Consider the following 19,126-nt stretch of genomic DNA (forward strand, 5'->3'; position numbering starts at 1 on the left):
GAGATGAAGCGACCAATACAGCTGCTCTATCCGTTGGAGATTGTGGATCATTGAGCTTAATAATAGCTCGTTCATCCAGGGGAGGTTGTTGTATATCCTCCATTCTGGAGCCAAAGCCCCCCTCCCCGCGCTGGGGGCCGCCGACGATGTGACAAGGAGGACTCCCCCGAGAGGCGCCGTACACTTGACACCCATCAAACTGCGTGCCTTACTTGCGGGCGCGATCTACGAACAGCGACCGGCGGTACGGTGGTGCCGTCCAAGTGTGGAGCGGGTTCTTGCACGTGCGCGGTACAAGAATGCCTGTTTGGCACGGTGTATTATGACTTTCCACTTCTCTCTACTCTCTCGCCTTTCCCATACCTCCTAGTCTAAAATATAGCAGTCTTCTTGATGTGCTCGAAGAGAATGGACGTGTGTAATTTTTCATTCTCCGTGTCTTATTCAACAACAAAAGGAGTGCGCAGATTTCTTGATCTCTGTGTCTAATACAAGCGCCTTTTTCGAAAGCTTCTCCCACATCGCTCAGGCATTTACCCATCACATAATATGTGTGATCGAGTACAAAAGCAAATGTGGCAGGTCGCAGCATTTAATGAATTGAAACGACGCCTACTGTCGACACTGTTGCTTGCACATTTTCGCGAAGACGCCGATACCCAAATCCATGCCGATGCAACTAGCCTACGGCTTAGCGCAGTGCAAGTTCAGAGAAAAGACGGAGTAGAAAAGTTTGTTGCTTTCGCTGATTGGTCGCTGACGAAAGCAGAATACAATATTCTGTGAAGGAAAAATAGTGCCTTGCCATTATTTGAGCAAAGGCAAAATTTTGTCCTTACCTCTACGGCAGACCCTTAAAAGTAGCGAGCGACCGCAACGCCTTCTGCTCACTGGGAAACTTAAGAAACACTTACCGCCGTCTAGCTCAGTGAAGCCTCAGACTGCAGCGGTTCGAAGGCACTCATCTACAAGGTCTGATAGAAACATCTTGATTGCGACTGCCTCTCCCGCGCACCTATTCAGCCACCGCCTTAAGAAGACTTACACAATTACTCTTGAGTCCTTCATAAGGAAAAAATTACCGACGATTACGTTACTTCCTAATGCGAAATTTGAGCGCAGCAAATAAGCTGTTTCACCTTTTCGATAGATTGAGGAAAAGAAATCGAGCAACACATGTATGCGCTATCACAGAATTTTTTTTATTTTTCACACGTATTCCTTTAACAAAGACCCACTAATAGTTATTGACAGTCATGAAGGAAGCTTTGTGGTCGATGAGCGTTGCGATGAGCTTCTGCTTCAGCCTCGCTTACTGCTGGTTGCTCTCGACGGCGGCGATGAGCCTCCGCTTCCGCGGCGCGAACTGCAGGGTCTTCTCGGCGGCGGCGATGAGCTTCTGCTTCAGCCTCGCTTACTGCTGGTTGCTCTCGACGGCGGCGATGAGCCTCCGCTTCGGCGGCGCGAACGGCAGGGTCTTCTCGGCGGCGGCGCTTAGCCTCTGCTTCGGCGACGCGTACTCCTGGATCATCTCGACGGCGGCGACGGTAAGCTTCTGCTTCGGCGGCACGCACCTCTGGATTCTGACGGCGACGGCGCTGGGCCTCTGCTCTGGCAGCTCGTTTAGCAGCAGCAGCAGCAGCAGCAGCAGCAGACGGAGGACTTCCATCGGTCGTCTCGCTCATGGCTCAGAAAGAACTGGCAGATAATTTCGCAGTGGCGAACGGCAGCGGCAATTTCGGCTCGGGCGGTGCACATATACAGATCCGCCGCCACCGATCTGGCTCTCTGATTGCCACCGCACAGGGCGAACGGCAGCGGCAATTTCGGCTCGGGCGGTGCACATATACAGATCCGCCGCCACCGATCTGGCTCTCTGATTGCCACCGCACAGGGGTTGCATTGGAGGAGGAGCGAAGAAAGGAATTAAGTTCGAGCCGGCGCTTTGACAACCGGAGACTCGCAGTAAGAGGGGGGAGGGGGGCGGCGTGTACACCCAGCGGCAAACGATGGGGGCAGAAGCGCGCGCAGCAAGCGGACAACACGATAAAGGGAGGAGGGAAGAGATAGCAGCGACTGACTGATGCCGCTGACGCCGATAGTGAGTCAACCCCAGCTGCGGAGTTGGTTTCAGGGACAACGCCGCCGATGCCGACACAAACAATATGATACCCTCACTTCCGCAGCGCTAAGAACCAGGTCTAGCCGTGGTAAGGTGGTCACGTATTCGTCGACGTGCCGGGGCCTACGTGAAATAACCGGCGCGTCGGCAACTGAAGAGCACCCTATCCGCCACACAAGAACAGGGGGGGGGGGGACCCTTTCCTCCTCTTTCTGCATGGCGGCGACGGTCTTCTATGCAGTCACGTTATCTTGACTCTCTAGCGGCATCAGCGGCATCCAGCGGTATCAGTCGGTCGCTGCTAGCGCTGGGGACATGAAAGATGGGCGGAGCTGGTTACGAGGCCGACGACAACGCCGACGACGACGCGAAACCCAGGAACGGACGCCAAAGAGCTGCGCTCTAAAATAAGTGCCGAAGATTTCACTGAACAACAGGAAGGTGACCCTGAACTAAGAAGTCTTGTGGAGCTTGTGGAAGGGAAGACTGACCTTGTCTGGAGGGCAATAAAATGGCGGAACAACTTGTCCGAAAAGAAACACTTTTAGCCAATTCGTGCCACCTAGCTTCTCCTTGCGCCTTCAGCATTGCTGGGTTCCACGCGCCCTTCACCTTGTCCCAATGGCAGGGCGCCTTGGTTTCTCCCGTAAGCTCAATAGGACGCAGATAAAGTATTTCTGGCCTTGCCTGAACGCCAACGTCGCCAATTACGGCGGGACTTAGCGATGCTGCCAGCGACGCAAGACACCAAGGAAAAGGCCAGCGGTATAGTTACAAGCGATCTAGCCTCTCAGCCGACCGTTCCAGCGGAACTCGATGAACTCATTGGGGCCGTGTTCGATGTCAACATCCGTGGATAAGTCGATCGTCACGGCTACCGAATACCTTAGCCGCTGCGCGAAAACGAAGGTCCTGCCCAAGGGTGGTGCGGCCAAAGTGGCAATATTATTAGTGGAGAACATCCTTGAATGCCATAGCGCCCCGAGTCCTCATGAACCATAGAGGAGTGGCTTTTACGGTGGAGCTAACTGAAACTTTCCTGAATTATGGTCAGACAAATCACTGTAGGATAACCGCCTACCAACCGCAAACGACTGGCCTCACGGAACGCCTAAGCAAGACACTCGATACATGTTAACAATATACATCGACGTCGAACACGAAACGTAGTCTGCCATCTTTTGATACGTAACTTTGCCCTTACAGCTTGGCAGTTCAACAATACAACGCAGATCACACCATTCAAGCTGGTCTACGGAGGGAACACGACGACCACTCTCAACATCATGCTACCGCACCTCAGCGCGATAAGAATCCTGACATCACCCACTGGTCTACAGGGTGCCGAAGAAGCCCAGCAGCTTGCCCGCCTGCGCATCAAGAAGCAGCGAAGAAGGGACAGCCGAGATTACACTCTAGGCGACGCAAAGTGGAGTACCAGGCCTGCAACCGTGTTTGCGTTTGAACCCCAATATGGCGACGTGCACTCAGTGAAAAGCGACTTAGCCATATTTCCGACCATACAAGGGCCATTGTCGTATTGGCGCACTGGCCTATCAGATCGAGCCAGATGCATTCAGGCAATAACAGCGGCGCCGTGGACGCTCTGATAATGTGACGCACCTAACGGTCTCTGCATACGTTTTCCGTTAAGATTACTGTTCCGCAAAGTGCCGCGGCAACGGCAGCTTTCCACGTTGAATGTGACGTCCCTAGCCTTTCATATATGGAAGAACCAGCCTAGCAACCGATAATATTGTTGTTACAGTACCGCTATGGGTAGGCGACGCATAGTTAGGACTCCCGAGCAAGGTGGATAAAGAGTGGTTGTAGCTAAACCATTGCATGTAAGCATCTGCTTTCTGCGCGCGATAGGCTACGTAGACAACGTGCGCCTCCGTCGAATTGGGGAAGGCTTTCGCAAAGTGAATGCAAGATGAGGATGTCCGCACCAGAGAGCTCGAGACATTGCGACCCCCCCCCCCCCAAGAAAAAGGACTGGTTCCTCTCGTTTTACTGGAACCACTTTGGACTTGCACGCTACAGCTACCCCAACAAACCAACCACGCGGCATAGGTGGCGCTTGGATTTTGTGTTGGCCGCGAATGTGGCGAAAGTGGTCGCGGAACCTGTAAGAGTGTACCACAGCCACCAAAAAGTGATTGCCACTTCCATTACTTCAAAGCAATAAAGCATTGGATTCCTCTCTCAGCAGTTGTATTGGTGGTTTTCAAAAGCTTCTGTGGACATCCACTCTGTCATTCATTTTAGTTGTTTACTACGTCTGTTCAGTTTTTCGTTCTTGTTTTATGTTCGTAACATTGGGATGATGCTTTTCAGAGCGGGGCATTGACAGGCGTATTTGTTCATACTTTTTCCAGTGACCGCTATTTCCCTGCTAACAACTGTTAAAATTAATGCTGGGCAGAAGGCGTCCTTCAATGTAAGCTATGTTGCACTGTTGTGTTATGAATTTGAATGTATGTTATGTTATGATGAAAGTAACCCTCTCTGTTTTTGTCACCGATTGTACCTGCTATCTATGCAGTCTCCGAACCCGGTGTAAAGAGGCTGCACGCGGAACGCGAGTGGTCTTGTAAATTGAGGAAGGCACGCGAGCTCAAGCGATTGCGCTGGAATCTTTGACGTGTCATGTATAAATAGCCTATGCGCTTTACCCAGAAATCATGTTTCGGCGATCGACGCATGTGCGCGACACTATCGTTTCGACTAAGTGCAACTTATTTTCGTGGGCACACGTTCGCCCCATAAAGAGTTGGCGTTGTTACTCGCCGTGATACCAGCATTGAATTCTGGACCGTAACACCGACGTGACAATATAATTGACTTTCGTTTATGCTTTTGCTGTATGCTACATTCTGCTCATGGTATAATTTATTACGGCGTAAGCGGTGTTACAGCGAAGCTGTGAACGGCTGGGCTCCATGTATTTTTCGTGATGTGCTTCAACAATAAAATAGTTGGGCCTGGGCTGATCCCGGAGATCGTGCAATGCCGGGCCGACTCACGGCGGCGGTGAAGCAGGCTTAAAGCACTCCGCCCCTGATAGTAATAATGATAAATAATAGTAAATTAAATAAGAAGACAAAAATTGGAGGACGCTTAAGCTTCGTCTTCAAGAGTGGAACGCGATAGCTTTATCACACCCCGTTCGCACCGCCCACTCATTCGCTCTGCATGCTCTTGAGTCACACAAAGACGAAACGTGCGCCTGAGCAAGCGGAACGAACCAAAGAACTCGGTGTCTCGGAGGGAGAAACGATCTGCGCGAGCCAAACGTCGTGATCGGCACGGACAGCAGGGTCGCGACGTGCCATGAAGGCGGATGCGATCCTGGGGCTGACGCGTCGGTAGGATCGTTGAAGCCGGCGAGTGGCGCGCCACCTGTCGAGGCAGCGCCGTACATTGCGAGGAGGGGTTCTGTGTTTTCCGCCACATGGCTCTGCGTGTGCGCCAAGCTCAGAAGAAATGTAGCGGAAGCGTACTTCGCTACGCGGTTAACTGCGAGTTCTCTAATTTACATGCTCATTATTACCGATATACACCGCAGAATAACATTCTACGGCGCGTTTCAAAGACAACACCGCATTCACTAGAGGCGCTTTTGTCCCTGTTTGAAGCATCGAACTCAAGGCTGAGTGGTAGCGTCTCGGTCGCACAATCTGGAGGCCCTGGTTCCTTTCCCACCCAGCCCATCTTACAAGTTGTTTTTATTTATGAATTGCTTTCCGCCATTTGTCGCTCACGCGCAACGCCACCGACGCCGACTTTTCTGCGACACGAGTTCCTTCACGCTATCACGTTAAAAGCATTCCTTCAAGCCGGCTGGTATACTGCAATTTTTTGTGAACAGCCCATGGACTACGAGCAGGAGACGTTTCAATTTAAGCAACCGACAAAATGTATATACACCCATGCACCCTTGCATCGCAAGAGGACAATGCTAGTGAGGTATAACTTAGTTTCCAGGATTGCCTTCCGAATGAGCAAAGGCGGCTTGGGTCGGTCTAGTGCATATCGGCGACCACACGCAATTAGGTATTTCAGTGTCATATACTCGCAAATCTGTGTGTGACTTTCCAAGGTTCCTATAGCATTCACCAGCTGCTGTTTCTGCAATAACTCACTTTCGTTAAAAATCAGAATAGCTGAAATAACAAAAATGAAATGAGCTTTTATAGTCCGTGGCAGTGTTCAATTTCGAGAACGTCTTAATTATACTACCTCTACATTCATTTGGAAACAGATAAAACGATTCATCATTCTTCAGAATTTTTTAGTCAAAGCCAAAGTAGGCATGCACATCGAAGGTGGTATGAGGCTTTCAGCTTACTTTGAGTACAAACAGTACATCCTTCACGATTTCCGGAGCAGAGAAATCGCGGTACAAGTTCAGGAATCCGAAGTGGTGGATCTTGCGAGCCCAAAAATCATCGATTGCTTCGTAGAACTCCTGTGTCAAGAAGTCTTCCGTTGAGTACAGCCGCCTGAGAAAAGAAATACAAGGAGCGGCAGGGCTTTCTCGTGATTGTGGCGAAATTGGGCCAAACAAAAAAAAAACACGTTGATTCGTAATAATAAATAAACTAGTTTCGAGAAACAGGCATTAATTTTCACATATTTCTCCGAATATCAGCAAATAAAAAGTTGTGGCACGCTGCACACATTTTATTGCCGTCAATTCTATTTGCTATATGGTGGCTGCTAACCCGGCACCCGCCACTGCTAAGCATGATTCCACTGTCCAATGCTCACCCTTCCCTCTTGAATATCTGTTTTAATTGTACGCTAGCTATTAGGCCATCCTAAGTACGGTTGTTCGAACAAGGACACAATTTTTTGGGTGGTAGAAACTCTGCGGTACCTTTCTCAGGTGCCAAAAGACGACATGCAGTAAGTATGAGGGTGAGAAAAGACAATGAAGCTTATTTTTCGGGGTGTCTACCAAGTTCACATTTCGAAATTCCCTGAGTGATGGAGAACTATGTTTTATCTCAAGACGGGCCTCTGTTATCATATTGCCCGATGCTGTCAGTCTCTAGTAAGCATGTGAAAAAATATAAAAAACGACTTAATCCAATTTGAAAACTAAGGAGTAGTGTTTACGTTATTCAAAGAATAGAATGGAAAGATTAGTAAAATGCGCCGCAAATAAAATGTCTTGGAAAAAAATTGCAATTGGAGTCGGACATTCTCAAATATGAACAAAAAGGAGATGCATACAAAAGAAAATATTTTCGAATATGAGCTATTTCTATCAATTGATAGCAAGTTCAGTGGTATGAGGCCCAAACTTTCCCACAACTGAGATTCTCTCTCAACATCTCGTAAGTCAACCTCAACTGTCCTGACATACTGAGCACGCGCACGACGCCTCAGTGTTGTGTTTCACTACTTTAAAGAGTTTATTTTGGTTTGGATGAGGGACACCTGCATCTCGGCATCAGCCAACACTTTGTTTTTTGAGCTCAAGCTTCTTGAAAACGGCGGCAGCGCGCTTCCTTTCCTGTTCATTCCTCAATGCGTAGGTCCTTCCTGTTTTTGTTCTCCTTCCGCTACTCGTTCGCCCCACGGACCATTTGAAACATTGGCCAGTTACACAGTCCACGTCCGATTATTCGAGCTCCCTAGGGGGTGCGAAAACGTCCGAAACATCGGCCAGTTGGGAAAAATAAATGCATGCCATTTACTGCCCTTAAGGGCTCAAACCACCACAGGTCATTCGAAAACACTCTGAAGGCCTATTGGCACACGTATTAGGCATATCGGCGCTCGTACTCCGATAGGAAATACCGGGTGCACGCGTTTTTAATGAAGGATACATACTCTGTCCCGCGGCAATAGCTCCTCCCCACGCTTGTTATGCTTCACTGCAATATTTTCCCGTATCCTTCACCAAGTAACATTTCTGACTTTCTGAACAGCTGACTTTCGGGAACCGGCATTATACAACGCACCGTGCTTTCCAAACTTCTAAGCCAATTGCGAGGACCACAAAGGCGCAGTCCGTGCCTTTGCTGACAGCAGCGAATTCTTTCAATAAAAAACACGGCACCGAACGGCAAGAAGCTTCATAGCGAATGACGAAGCAGCTAGGCCTAGCGTTGACGCAGTCTAGGCTACGGCTGCCAGCGGATCTGCGTGCGAGAGCGCCGGTTCGAGGACGCGAGGTAATCAAAATGATAGCGCTGGTGGCTTTGATTCATGCTGTTTCGGACTTGCGGTCACGGCAAAACCTCCGGAAAATCGGACGGCGAAGAGTTCTTGCGTCCGAAATTTCAGACGTTCTGATACATTGTATTGACTCTATGGAGTACGTGCTAGTGCCGCGAAGTCGTCCAAATTATCGAGAATTCAGAAAGTCGGTCGTTGACTGTACAATGGCAGCTCTTCACCCCGACGACGGAACCTCAAAGACGATTCATTACGATTCCGGTCTGTTACTCGAGCCAGCATTACCGCCACTTTCGATCCTTTCAATAATATTACAGCTAATTTTCCCTGATAGGGGCACAAATTGCCTGAGTTTTCCCTGAGTTTTTCCAGACTACTCAAGATCCCTGAGAATTCCCGGATTTCCCGGTTGGTAGACACCCTGTTTACTAAAAGTCAGCCTGCAAATTTCTGACTTGGAGATAACTGCATAATCATGATGTCACAGCTGGCAGCAACAGTTGCCGAATCCGCCTGCGTGTAAAGCTTTCGTCATTATTCCTCATTATGCCATTTCCAACATGATCAACTGAGAATGGTAATAGTTTGCGCATGCTTGCAGTGGATCATCTGCCGTCTTGCAAGTGCAGCGATAAGATGGATACGTGCAATTGTTTGCTTCTGCGGTGACCGTTCTCACCGACTAGCAAATGGTAAACAATATCATTCAGCGGAAGACGCGCCGGCATGGTTTGTAAATTACGAAAATCTTATCGTTCATTCAATCTTCTGTGTATGTCTTTCCCGAAACATGTGTGATTGATGAATCATGCATGAACCGTGATTGCATGCGTAACACGTATTGTGTAGTCGTTTCTAGAAACCACGCTGGTAACAGCGATTACACTAGTTCAGCGGCGTTCTAGTTCAAGCGAAAGGACGCCATTCAAAGCGTAAGAGCTTACGCTAGCCGGTCACTGCCAAAAGCCGAAGCACGTTATTCTACGAGGTAGAAAGAGTGTCTTGCGAACGTTTGGGCTACGACAAAATGTCGGCCTTAGAAATACGGGAGGCACTACAAAGTATTCGCTGGCAAACTTGATGATGTGTAGTGTTTTATGGCGCAAGGGCCAAGTTTGGCCAAAGAGCGCCATGACAGGTGGTAATGTTGACGATGTGTTGTGGATGACGTGCACAATGACAGCATCATGGTAAATGAGATATGGCTGTAAAAGGGCCTAAAAACTTCCGCTGTAAGTGGGGTAGAATACATAGGTGCTAAAATAATGACGGTGACTAGGATGTGATGTGGGCTATGGCAATCGGCTTTCGTTAAAACATGATGCAATAAAACTTAACACTGACAACAGAGTTTCAGGAGAGCCCTTGAAAGCAGGGCTGTTAGTCTTGTGCTTAAAAGTTGCCTGGCCAGATGATCTTCAGGGTGTCCGTTTCGGCTAAAAACTCTAAGACTGTTTGCAGATTAAAAAGAGGTTCATCGCTAAGAAAAAATGCAGGGTGAAGGGGTAAATTCTCGCGATATGCAGCAGGGAAATACTTTTTCCTCTCTGTTTCTAATGCAGGGCACTGAATAAGAGCATGGAGGACAGTGAGATTATTGCCGCACTTAACACAAGTTGGAGGATCGTCCCCAGTCAAGAGATGAGAGTGGGTTCCGTATGTGTGGCCTATCCTTAAACGGCAAAGGAGTACTTCCTTGTACCTTGCTATTTTCCCATTTATCCAGTTCCCCAGTTTTGGTTTTATTATGTGAAGCTTATTCATTGCCTGTGTGTCCCATTCGCCCTGCCAGTGATTCCTCAATTTACTGCGTAGAAAGGGCTTTAGGTCTGTGGCAGGGATGGGGATATTTGAATCTGCATGACTAAAAATTACTGACCTAGCGCTTTCGTCAGCAGCTTCGTTGCCTTTTATATCTTTGTGGCCAGGTACCCAGCATATGACAATCACTTGATTGCACATATATAGGGAGCACAACAGACTGTACAGCTCACTCAAAACTGAGTTCTTGTATTTTCTTGGACTAAGTAGGGCTCTGACTACACTCAATGAATCTGTAAACACAATAGCCCTAGAAAGTTTTGTGAGCCTTATGTTTTGTATAGCCGATAGTATAGCGTAGGCTTCAGCTGTAAATATACTTGCGTGTGGATTTAGTGCCCCAGATTCTGAAAATGAAGGTCCCAGAGCTGCGTAGGAAACTCCTTTAGAGGACTTGGAAGCGTCTGTATAGTATTCTGTACAGGAGTACTTCTCCTGAAGTTCACGAAAATGGAATTGTATGTGTGCTTCTGGTGCCCTCTTAGTTATTTCTACGAAGGAGACGTCGCATTCAATGGCCTGCCATTCCCATGGTGGGAGCAGGCGAGTGGGTGCCATTTGGACATTCTCTGGGACTAAGACACCTGTTTCTTCTGCCAGTGTTGTCAAACGAAGGCTCAACGGAGGTCTAATAGTTGGGCGGTTACGAAATAATCTGGCTGTAGACTCTTCATGAATAAGTGAGTGACATGGATGCTGAACATCTGATTTGACCTTGAGAGCATAGGAAAAGGTTAAATATGTCCTTTGGAGATGTAATGACCATTCATTACACTCCACATACAGGCTTTCTACGGGACTTGTCCTAAAAGCGCCTGTAGCCAGGCGTATACCCAAGTGGTGAATGGGATCTAGCATCTTTAAAGCACTAGGTGCAGCAGAGCTATATACTATAGCTCCATAGTCGAGACGGGACCGTATAAGGCTTTTGTAGAGGCTCAAAAGGCATCTCCTGTCACTTCCCCAAGATGTGCGGGACAAGAGCTTTAGCAAATTCATTGTTTTCAGACATCTCGCTCTTAGATATTTAAGGTGAGAGACAAATGTTAGTTTAGAGTCTAAGATGATTCCTAAAAATTTATGTTCGTGGCTGACAGATAGCCGTTGTCCATTAAGATAGATAGCAGGGTCAGGTAATACACCTCTCTTTTTCGAAAATAGAAGGCATGTGCTTTTTTGGGGGTTTAACTTGAATCCATTCTCGTCAGCCCACTTAGATATTTTGTTTAGGCCAAGCTGTATATGTCGCTCACAGATAGAAATGTTGCATGATTTAAATCCTATCTGTACATCATCCACATACACTGAATAAAACATTGTTCGTGGAATGACGCTATAGAGGGAATCCATTTTTACTATGAAGAGCGTGCAGCTCAGTACACCACCTTGTGGCACACCTGTTTCCTGCGTAAATTGACGAGATAGTACTTTACCAACCCTCACACGGAACGTACGATCAGAGAGGTAGCTTTGAATGAGGTTCAAAAGATTGCCTCTGACACCCATACTAGACAGATCACGAAGAATTCCAAAACGCCAGGTTGTGTCGTATGCCTTTTCCATATCTAAAAATACGGCTAATAAAAACTGCTTGTGCACGAATGCATCTCGGATATTCGCCTCCATGCGGACAAGGTGATCTGTCGTACATCTACCCTCCCTAAAGCCACACTGCATGGGATCTAGTATTTTGTTGCTCTCAAGATAATGAATTAGGCGTTTGTTTACCATTTTCTCAAAGAGTTTGCATAGACAGCTTGTCAGGGCTATAGGCCTGTAGCTGCAGACCGAAGTTGGATCCTTGCCCTCTTTGAGAATAGGAATGACGACTGCTTGCTTCCAGGCAGATGGAATGTAACTGGCAGAGAATATGGAATTAAAGAGTGATAGTATTGTTATGTGTGTTTCGGCGTGTAGGTGTTCTATCATTTCATAAGCTATTCGATCGCTTCCAGGAGCTGATTTATTGCAACAGTTCAATGCAGCCTGAAATTCCACCATGTTAAATGGCCGGTTGTAAGGTTCATTTTTATTTCCTTTCCGGTTCAGAGGCTGTCGTTCCGCTTGTCGCTGATATCTTAGAAATGTGTCTGAGTAATGGGATGAGCTCGAGATGTATTGGAAATGTGCCCCTAGCGAATCAGCTTGGTCCTCAATAGTGTCTCCTTGTGTGTTTACTAAAGGTAGAGGGTGAGTTTCACGGCCTTTTATTTTGTTGACCCTATTCCAGGCTTTCCGTTCGTCTGTATATGAACTGATGCTACTAATGTATTTTTGCCAACTTTCCCGTTTGGCCCGGCGGCGTGTTCTTCTACCTAGTGACTTTATTTTCTTGAAATTGATAAGATTTTCGGTAGTTGGAGATTCGCGAAGGTGATTCCAAGCCTTATTTTGATTTTTACGAGCTTCTTTGCACTCCGCATTCCACCAGGGAACACGTCGCCTAGTGGGCGAACCATTTGATTCAGGGATACACAGTGACGCCGCATCTACTATAAATGCTGTCAGATATGCCACGGCGTCATCAATAGAAAGTGCAGAGATGTCTTCCCAGGTCATGCGGGTAAGTTCTTTATAACGTTTCCAGTCGGCTGACTCGACTATCCAGCGGGGGACGCATGGGGAGCATTCATCACGTTTTGTTGATTTTATGACAATTGGAAAATGGTCGCTGCCATATGGATTCTTAAGCACGTTCCACTCTAGATACGGTACGAGTGTACCAGATGCAACACTCAAATCGATCGATGAAAATGTTTTGTTTGCCACGCTATAGAATGTAGGCTCTTTATTATTTAGCAAACATGCACCTGTAATGAAGAGGAGGCTTTCTACTAGGCGTCCCCTGGCATCACAACGACAACCTCCCCAAAGGGTGTGGTGTGCATTGAAATCTCCGACGACAATATAAGGTTCCACCAGTTCATTGATAAAGCTTTGGAATTCTGTTTTTGAAAGATGGCAGTTTGGAGGGATGTATACTGAGGCAATCGTTACTAGTTTATTAAACAGTATCGCACGAACTGCAACTGCCTCTAGGGGTGTTTTAAGTTGTAATTGTCGGCAAGCAACACTCTTATCTACAATTATTGCCACGCCGCCGGACGAGGCAAAAGCGTCGTTGCGGTCTTTTCGGTATATGGCATACTGCCGGAGAAAGTTCGTGTGTGAAGAATTAAGATGTGTTTCTTGGACACACAGCATCTTTGGATTATAGTTATTTAGGAGTTCCTTAATGTCGTCTAGGTTGTGGAGTAAACCCCTGACGTTCCATTGTATTATCTGCGTGTCCATAATGTATGTGTTTTGTGCTGCGTGTCAAAGAAATTTAGATTATATAAGCTCACGAGACCTTTTCAGGCCCCTTGATGCGAGCTCTCTCTTTCTTCCCGGCGCGCTCGAGGGAGCTGCGCCGGTCCTTGGGCGTCTGAGACGCCGGATTTGTGCTTGTATCCATCACCTCGTCTGAGGCGGTGGATTGTGCCCGCGGAGCAGGCACTTTCGCGGGAGTGGTGGGCCGATCTGCACGAGCAGTGGCCCTGGGTACAACAGGCCCGGAGGTCTGCTGGCCCTCATTTGCGGGCGACGGAACAGCGTTGGCTGTTCCAGTCAGGGGGGCGGATGGCGTGACCGCCGTCACTCTCCGAGTGACTTGGGCGGCCGCCGAACGATGTGGCGCTGCCCCCCGGCGTGCCACCTCGGTGTAAGAAGGACTGGTCTGATTGTTGGAATGGAAACGTTTGCGTGCCTCTGGGAAAGTCAGATTTAGTTTAACCTTGAGTTCTATTATTTGTTTTTCTTTTTTTCCACGAAGGGCAGGATCACGAGTAAGCAGGGTGATCTCCTTCACAGTTGGCACAGTGGGTTGCTGAACTGCAAACGTCAGAAGAGTGTTCGACGGAGCTACACTTGGCACATGTAGCACGCCCTCTGCAGGTTTGGGACCCGTGCCCAAAACGTTGACACTTAAAACATCGCCGTGGGTTTGGAATGTATGGCCTGACACGTAGCTCGCAGTAATCGGTCTCGATTGATTCAGGAAGAATGCTGGTTCCAAAAGTTATGATAATGTGCCTAGTTGGTATTTCTTTGTCATCTCTTCTTATTTTAATTCTTTGCACCTTGACAACGTTCTGCTCTTGCCATCCTTCTAGTAATTCACTTTCACTAAGTCCCAGAAGGTCATCTTCCGAGATGACCCCGCGCACTGTATTCATTGTCCTGTGTGGGCCTACTGAGACGGGAATGTCCCCAAACGCTACAAGTTTTGAGAGTCTGTCGTACTGTGGCTTGTCGCGAACTTCGAGAAGAAGATCACCACTTCCCATCTTTGTTACTTTATATCCTGGGCCTATTGCTTCAGTGAGGGATTTCGCTACAAGAAAAGGTGATATCATACGGACAGTCTTAGTTTCGTGTTGACTGTGAACGACGTGGTATTTCGGGAAGGACTCTTTTGGTTGCATAAAAAAACTGAAAGGTTCATCGGTGCGCCCCCTCTTCAGGGAGCGATCAGGTAATAGGGGAAAAGCTTCAGCCATAAAAAATTGGAAAATTCGGCGGCGATGGTGGCCACCCACCACCGACCCCAACAAGGGGACGCTACAAGGTCGGGAAAATACCTGCAGACGGCAGCCATGCATCGCCGCTATAACCTAATATGCGATACCCAAGGTTGGATAACTACACCAGGTTAACCCTCGCCACCTGGAAGTCTGGAAGTAAGAAGAAGCGAAGAGAAGACAGGAAAGATTGAAAGTGAGAGAGAAAGACGAAGATTGAAGAGGAGGACAGGAAAAGGTGACTGCCGATTTCCTCCAGGTGGGTCAGCCTGGAGGTGCCGTCTATGTGAAGCCGAGGCCAAAGAGGTGTGTTGCCTCCGCCGGGGGGCCTTAAAGGTCCAAACACCCAGCATCAGCTCAACCTCCAGGATCCCCTTTTCCCCAGACACGGCTAAGCCGCGCACGGCTACACGCGGGAGGGTCCAACCCTCGTGTGCTCGGGTACGTGGTGTCGCAACACACCAAACGCCTGCTGACGCAGACGCCCCTGCGGGGTCGCTGGCAAACTTAAAACATCCTTCAGGACGCCTAGCACGATGGAGTCTCCGACTCCAGGAATTATAGATCATCATGGTGTGGGAAACTGGGAAGAAGAACTCTGACGCTGACTGCCTGTCGCGCGCCCCTATTGACCCGCTACGGCTAGGCGAACTGGACGACGATGCCTTCTTAGGAACAATAACTGCAGACGAATTCACCGAACACCAACGAGTAGATCCGCAGTTACGAAACCTTGTGGAGTACCTAGGGTCAAGACTGACGTTGTCCATAGCATATTGCGGCGTGGAATGCCTTCGTTTTGCTTGCTCAACGACGTCCTTGTGAAAAAAAAAATTACCGACGATTACGTTACTTCCTAATGCGAAATTTGAGCGCAGCAAATAAGCTGTTTCACCTTTTCGATAGATTGAGGCAAAGAAATCGAGCAACACATGTATGCGCTATCACAGAATTTTTTTTATGTTTCACACGTATTCCTTTAACAAAGACTCCACTAACAGTTCTTGACAGTCATGAAGGAAGCTTTGTGGTCGGAGAAATAGACTGATATATGTTCGACTTGGTACACCAATGCTTGATTCTCAGAGACGAGATCTATACAAGTGCCCCGCGAGGTTGTCACAGCCGTGGGACGCGTTACGAGCGAGAGGAACGGGATGTTCTCCCGCATAAGTGTTAGGAAATTGCTGTTTGTCTTTATGTCAACATTAAAGTCCCCCACTACTAACATCGGTGTGGATCGATGGACGGTTAATGCGAGTTGCAGGAAGTGCACGACGTCTTTCGTGAGTGCGGTAGCGGACTCACGAAAGCGGTATCAGTCGGTCGCTTCTAGCGTTGGGGGGATGAAAGGGGGGCGGAGCTGGTTACGAGGCCGACGATAACGCCGACGACGACGCGAAACCCAGGAACGGACGCCAAAGAGCCATTTGTGTAGCCAGCCCTCCTCCACAGTCTCTCCTCCTCCCTTCCATCATCCTCCCTCGCCCGGAGAGCCGACAGCGCGCATGCGCGGCGGCGGAGCAGCAGATTCGTCGGCGACCTGGTTACGAGGCCGACGACAACGCCGACAACGCCAACGCCGACGACGACGACGACGCGAAACCCAGAAACGGACGCCAAAGAGCTGCGCTCTAAAAAACTTCTCCCTAAGCAGCACAAACTGCCTCCTCGTTGTGCCAGCACCATTCCTGCCTGAAGTGCTGCGCGACAGCCAGACCACCGGCAGCTTGGGCTTTCCCGTAAACTCAAAAGAATACAAGAGAATTACTATTGGCCGCGCCTTGCTTCCGACGTCGCCCGCTACGTCAAGATATTGCGTGACTGCCAGCAACGCAAGACACTGCCAACAAGGTCAGGGGGATTGTTAAAGACGATCGAGCCTCCTTGTCGACCGTTTCAGCAGATCAGGATGGGTTTTTGGGACCGTTTCCGATATCACCATCTGTAAACGAGTGGAACTCGTGGCCACAGACTACCTTGCCCGCTACGCCGAAAGGAAAGTTCTACCGAAAGGAAGTGCAGCCGGGGTGCCGAAATCCTTCATCCGGAGAGTCCTGCTGCGACATGGTGTCCATAAGCCCTCATCACCGACAGCGGAACGTTCTTCACTGCAAATGACCCAAGCCGTTCTGAAATACAGCCAGACAAACCACAGGAGGACAAATGCCTACCAGCAGGAGACCAATGGTTTTACGAAGCGGCTGAACAAGACCCTCGACCACATGCTTGTAATATACGTCGGCGTCGAGCACAAGACTTGCCATGGACGTGAGCACAAGACGTGTGAGTCCTGTCATTCGTAACCTTCGCTTGCAGTATGGCGGTGCAAGAAACAACGCTGATCGCGCCGTTCAAGCTGCTTTCCGGCAGGAGCCCGACAACGAATATCGACGCCATGTTGCCGCACGTTACCGACAAAGAGACTTTCCACGTGGCCGCTTATCTCCAGAGCGCCGAAGAAACCTGATAGCTCGCCAACCTGAACATCAAGAATAAGCAGAGGGCCGACAGACGGCACTACAATTTTCAACGAAGCTGCCAGAAGTACCAGTGTGGAAATCATCTTTCGGTTTTGACCCCAATACGCTGACTAGGACTCAGAGAGAAACTGTTTCGAAGCTATTTAGAACCCTACAAGATCATCCGCAGTATTGGGGCACTGAATTATGAGCTCGAGCCAGACGGCATTTCGCAGTCACAGCGGCGCCGCGCGCGACCTAAAATCGGTCAAGTTGTGTGCCTTAAGCCGTTCGATCAGCGCTAATGAACTTTGGGACTGTTCCTGTGTTGCTTTCTTACTTAACTAAGTATGCTTTTGTTTCTCGCACTCTTTTCTGTTTGTAGCATCGGAACGGTGCTTTTTAAGAGGCGGGCATTGATACGTGTACTCGTTTGTTTTTCCGGTAACGCGCCGTGGTTACTCAGTGGCTATGGTGTTGGGCTGCTGAGCACGAGGTGACGGGATCGAATCCCGGCCATGGCGGCCGCATTTCTATGGAGGCGAAATGCGAAAACACCCGTGTACTTACATTTAGGTGCACGTTAAAGAACCCCAGGTGGTACAAATTTCCGGAGTCCTCCACTCAGGCGTGCCTCATAATCAGAAAGTGGTTTTGGCACGTAAAAACCCTACATTTTTTTTTTACGGTGATCGCTTTTCACCGTCTAGCAAATGTTGAACGCTATCGCTCAGCGCAAGACGCGCCTGCATGCTTTGGCACTGACACGAATGTTATCGTTCATTCTATCTGTTGCGCTTGTCCTCACCGAACATGCATTGTTAGAGTGCATCTACGCCAAGAATTGTGTAGTAGATACTGGAAACCACGTGGGCACCAGCTTTTACAGTAGAACCTCGGTCGGCTGATGTATAAAAGCTGTCGCGCTTGACCCGCTGATCAGATTTCGGCGATCGTCGACTGTGTTCGTTCGCCCATAATGAGCCACTTAAGTTACTCAGTTTTGTTGCTGTGACTATTACGTGACAATATGTAGCAGCCGACGAAGCCCGTGAAACAACCTATTGCTGCCTAAGTCAGGTCCCCTCACAGTCTATTCAGTATCCAGGTGGAACTCCAAGCAACAAGGCAGCGCCGCGGAAACGTTATCCCAGATTACAAGCACAGTCATTTGTGGCGATCCACATCGCCAGAGTGGGGGGGGGGGGGTAATGAGAGAAGAAGACGATGAGGTTAGCCGGAGGAATGTAGCAATAAATGAGTTCTACCTGCAGTACCCTAGTGAAATCTTTACATTGGCGCAGTCGAAAACAGGAACCTGTGGAGAATATGAACGCCGCGTTGAACGAGGGACGAACTACCATCGAGGGCTATGAACCAAGTGACGAACAACATGCCGAGCCGCTGGAGGGTGTGACCAGGCCTGAAGTTCTATGGACCATTCCAAGTGCCTACGGGTTTACGGCTGACGACCCCGTCACTAAAGGTACCGCTCCCGCCTCCAATGAGCAAGACGAGTCTCAAATTCGTTTTAAAGAATCCATCTTAACCCATGAAGCTAAGCCAGTTGTAATGCCGCCAGAGAATGATATAACTGTTCTTAGCGCACTGCTTGACCTTCTGAAATGCCAGATAAAGCAAAAGCAGCAGCTAGTAGATTTTCTTGTTACGCTGTCATGATCTGGCAGCAAGAGAGAAGGGCGTTTCTTCTAACTAGACATATTCGATGGAAATTTGTCAGGTGTACATACCAGGCTTCATTTTTATGAGTATGCTTCCCTATTGAAAATCCCAGCATTGCCCATCATGAATTTTATGCTGGGCATGATGTAAAATGATGTAAATGATGTAAAATGTTCTGGGCATGACGGAAAACATGGTGGTGATGTTGGAATTCATCGTGGGTATAATTGGTGGATGGTGGGTACAGTGGTAGATGGTAGGATGTATTGGTGGGATGACTA

At 48.6% G+C, this 19,126-nt stretch overlaps 1 protein-coding gene across 1 annotated transcript in view; it reads right to left on the minus strand.

The window, feature by feature from the left end:
* The window catches only part of LOC135908023 (uncharacterized), a 230,282-nt gene that overhangs the window by 159,353 nt on the left and 51,803 nt on the right, over window positions 1-19,126 (minus strand). The window contains exon 6 of the mRNA XM_065439789.2: window positions 6,477-6,630. Within this exon, the coding sequence (XP_065295861.1) occupies window positions 6,477-6,630 (154 nt within the window). The remainder of the gene's footprint in view (window positions 1-6,476; window positions 6,631-19,126) is intronic.

This window comes from Dermacentor albipictus, chromosome 10 (assembly GCF_038994185.2).
Source record: "Dermacentor albipictus isolate Rhodes 1998 colony chromosome 10, USDA_Dalb.pri_finalv2, whole genome shotgun sequence".
NCBI lineage: Eukaryota > Metazoa > Arthropoda > Arachnida > Ixodida > Ixodidae > Dermacentor > Dermacentor albipictus.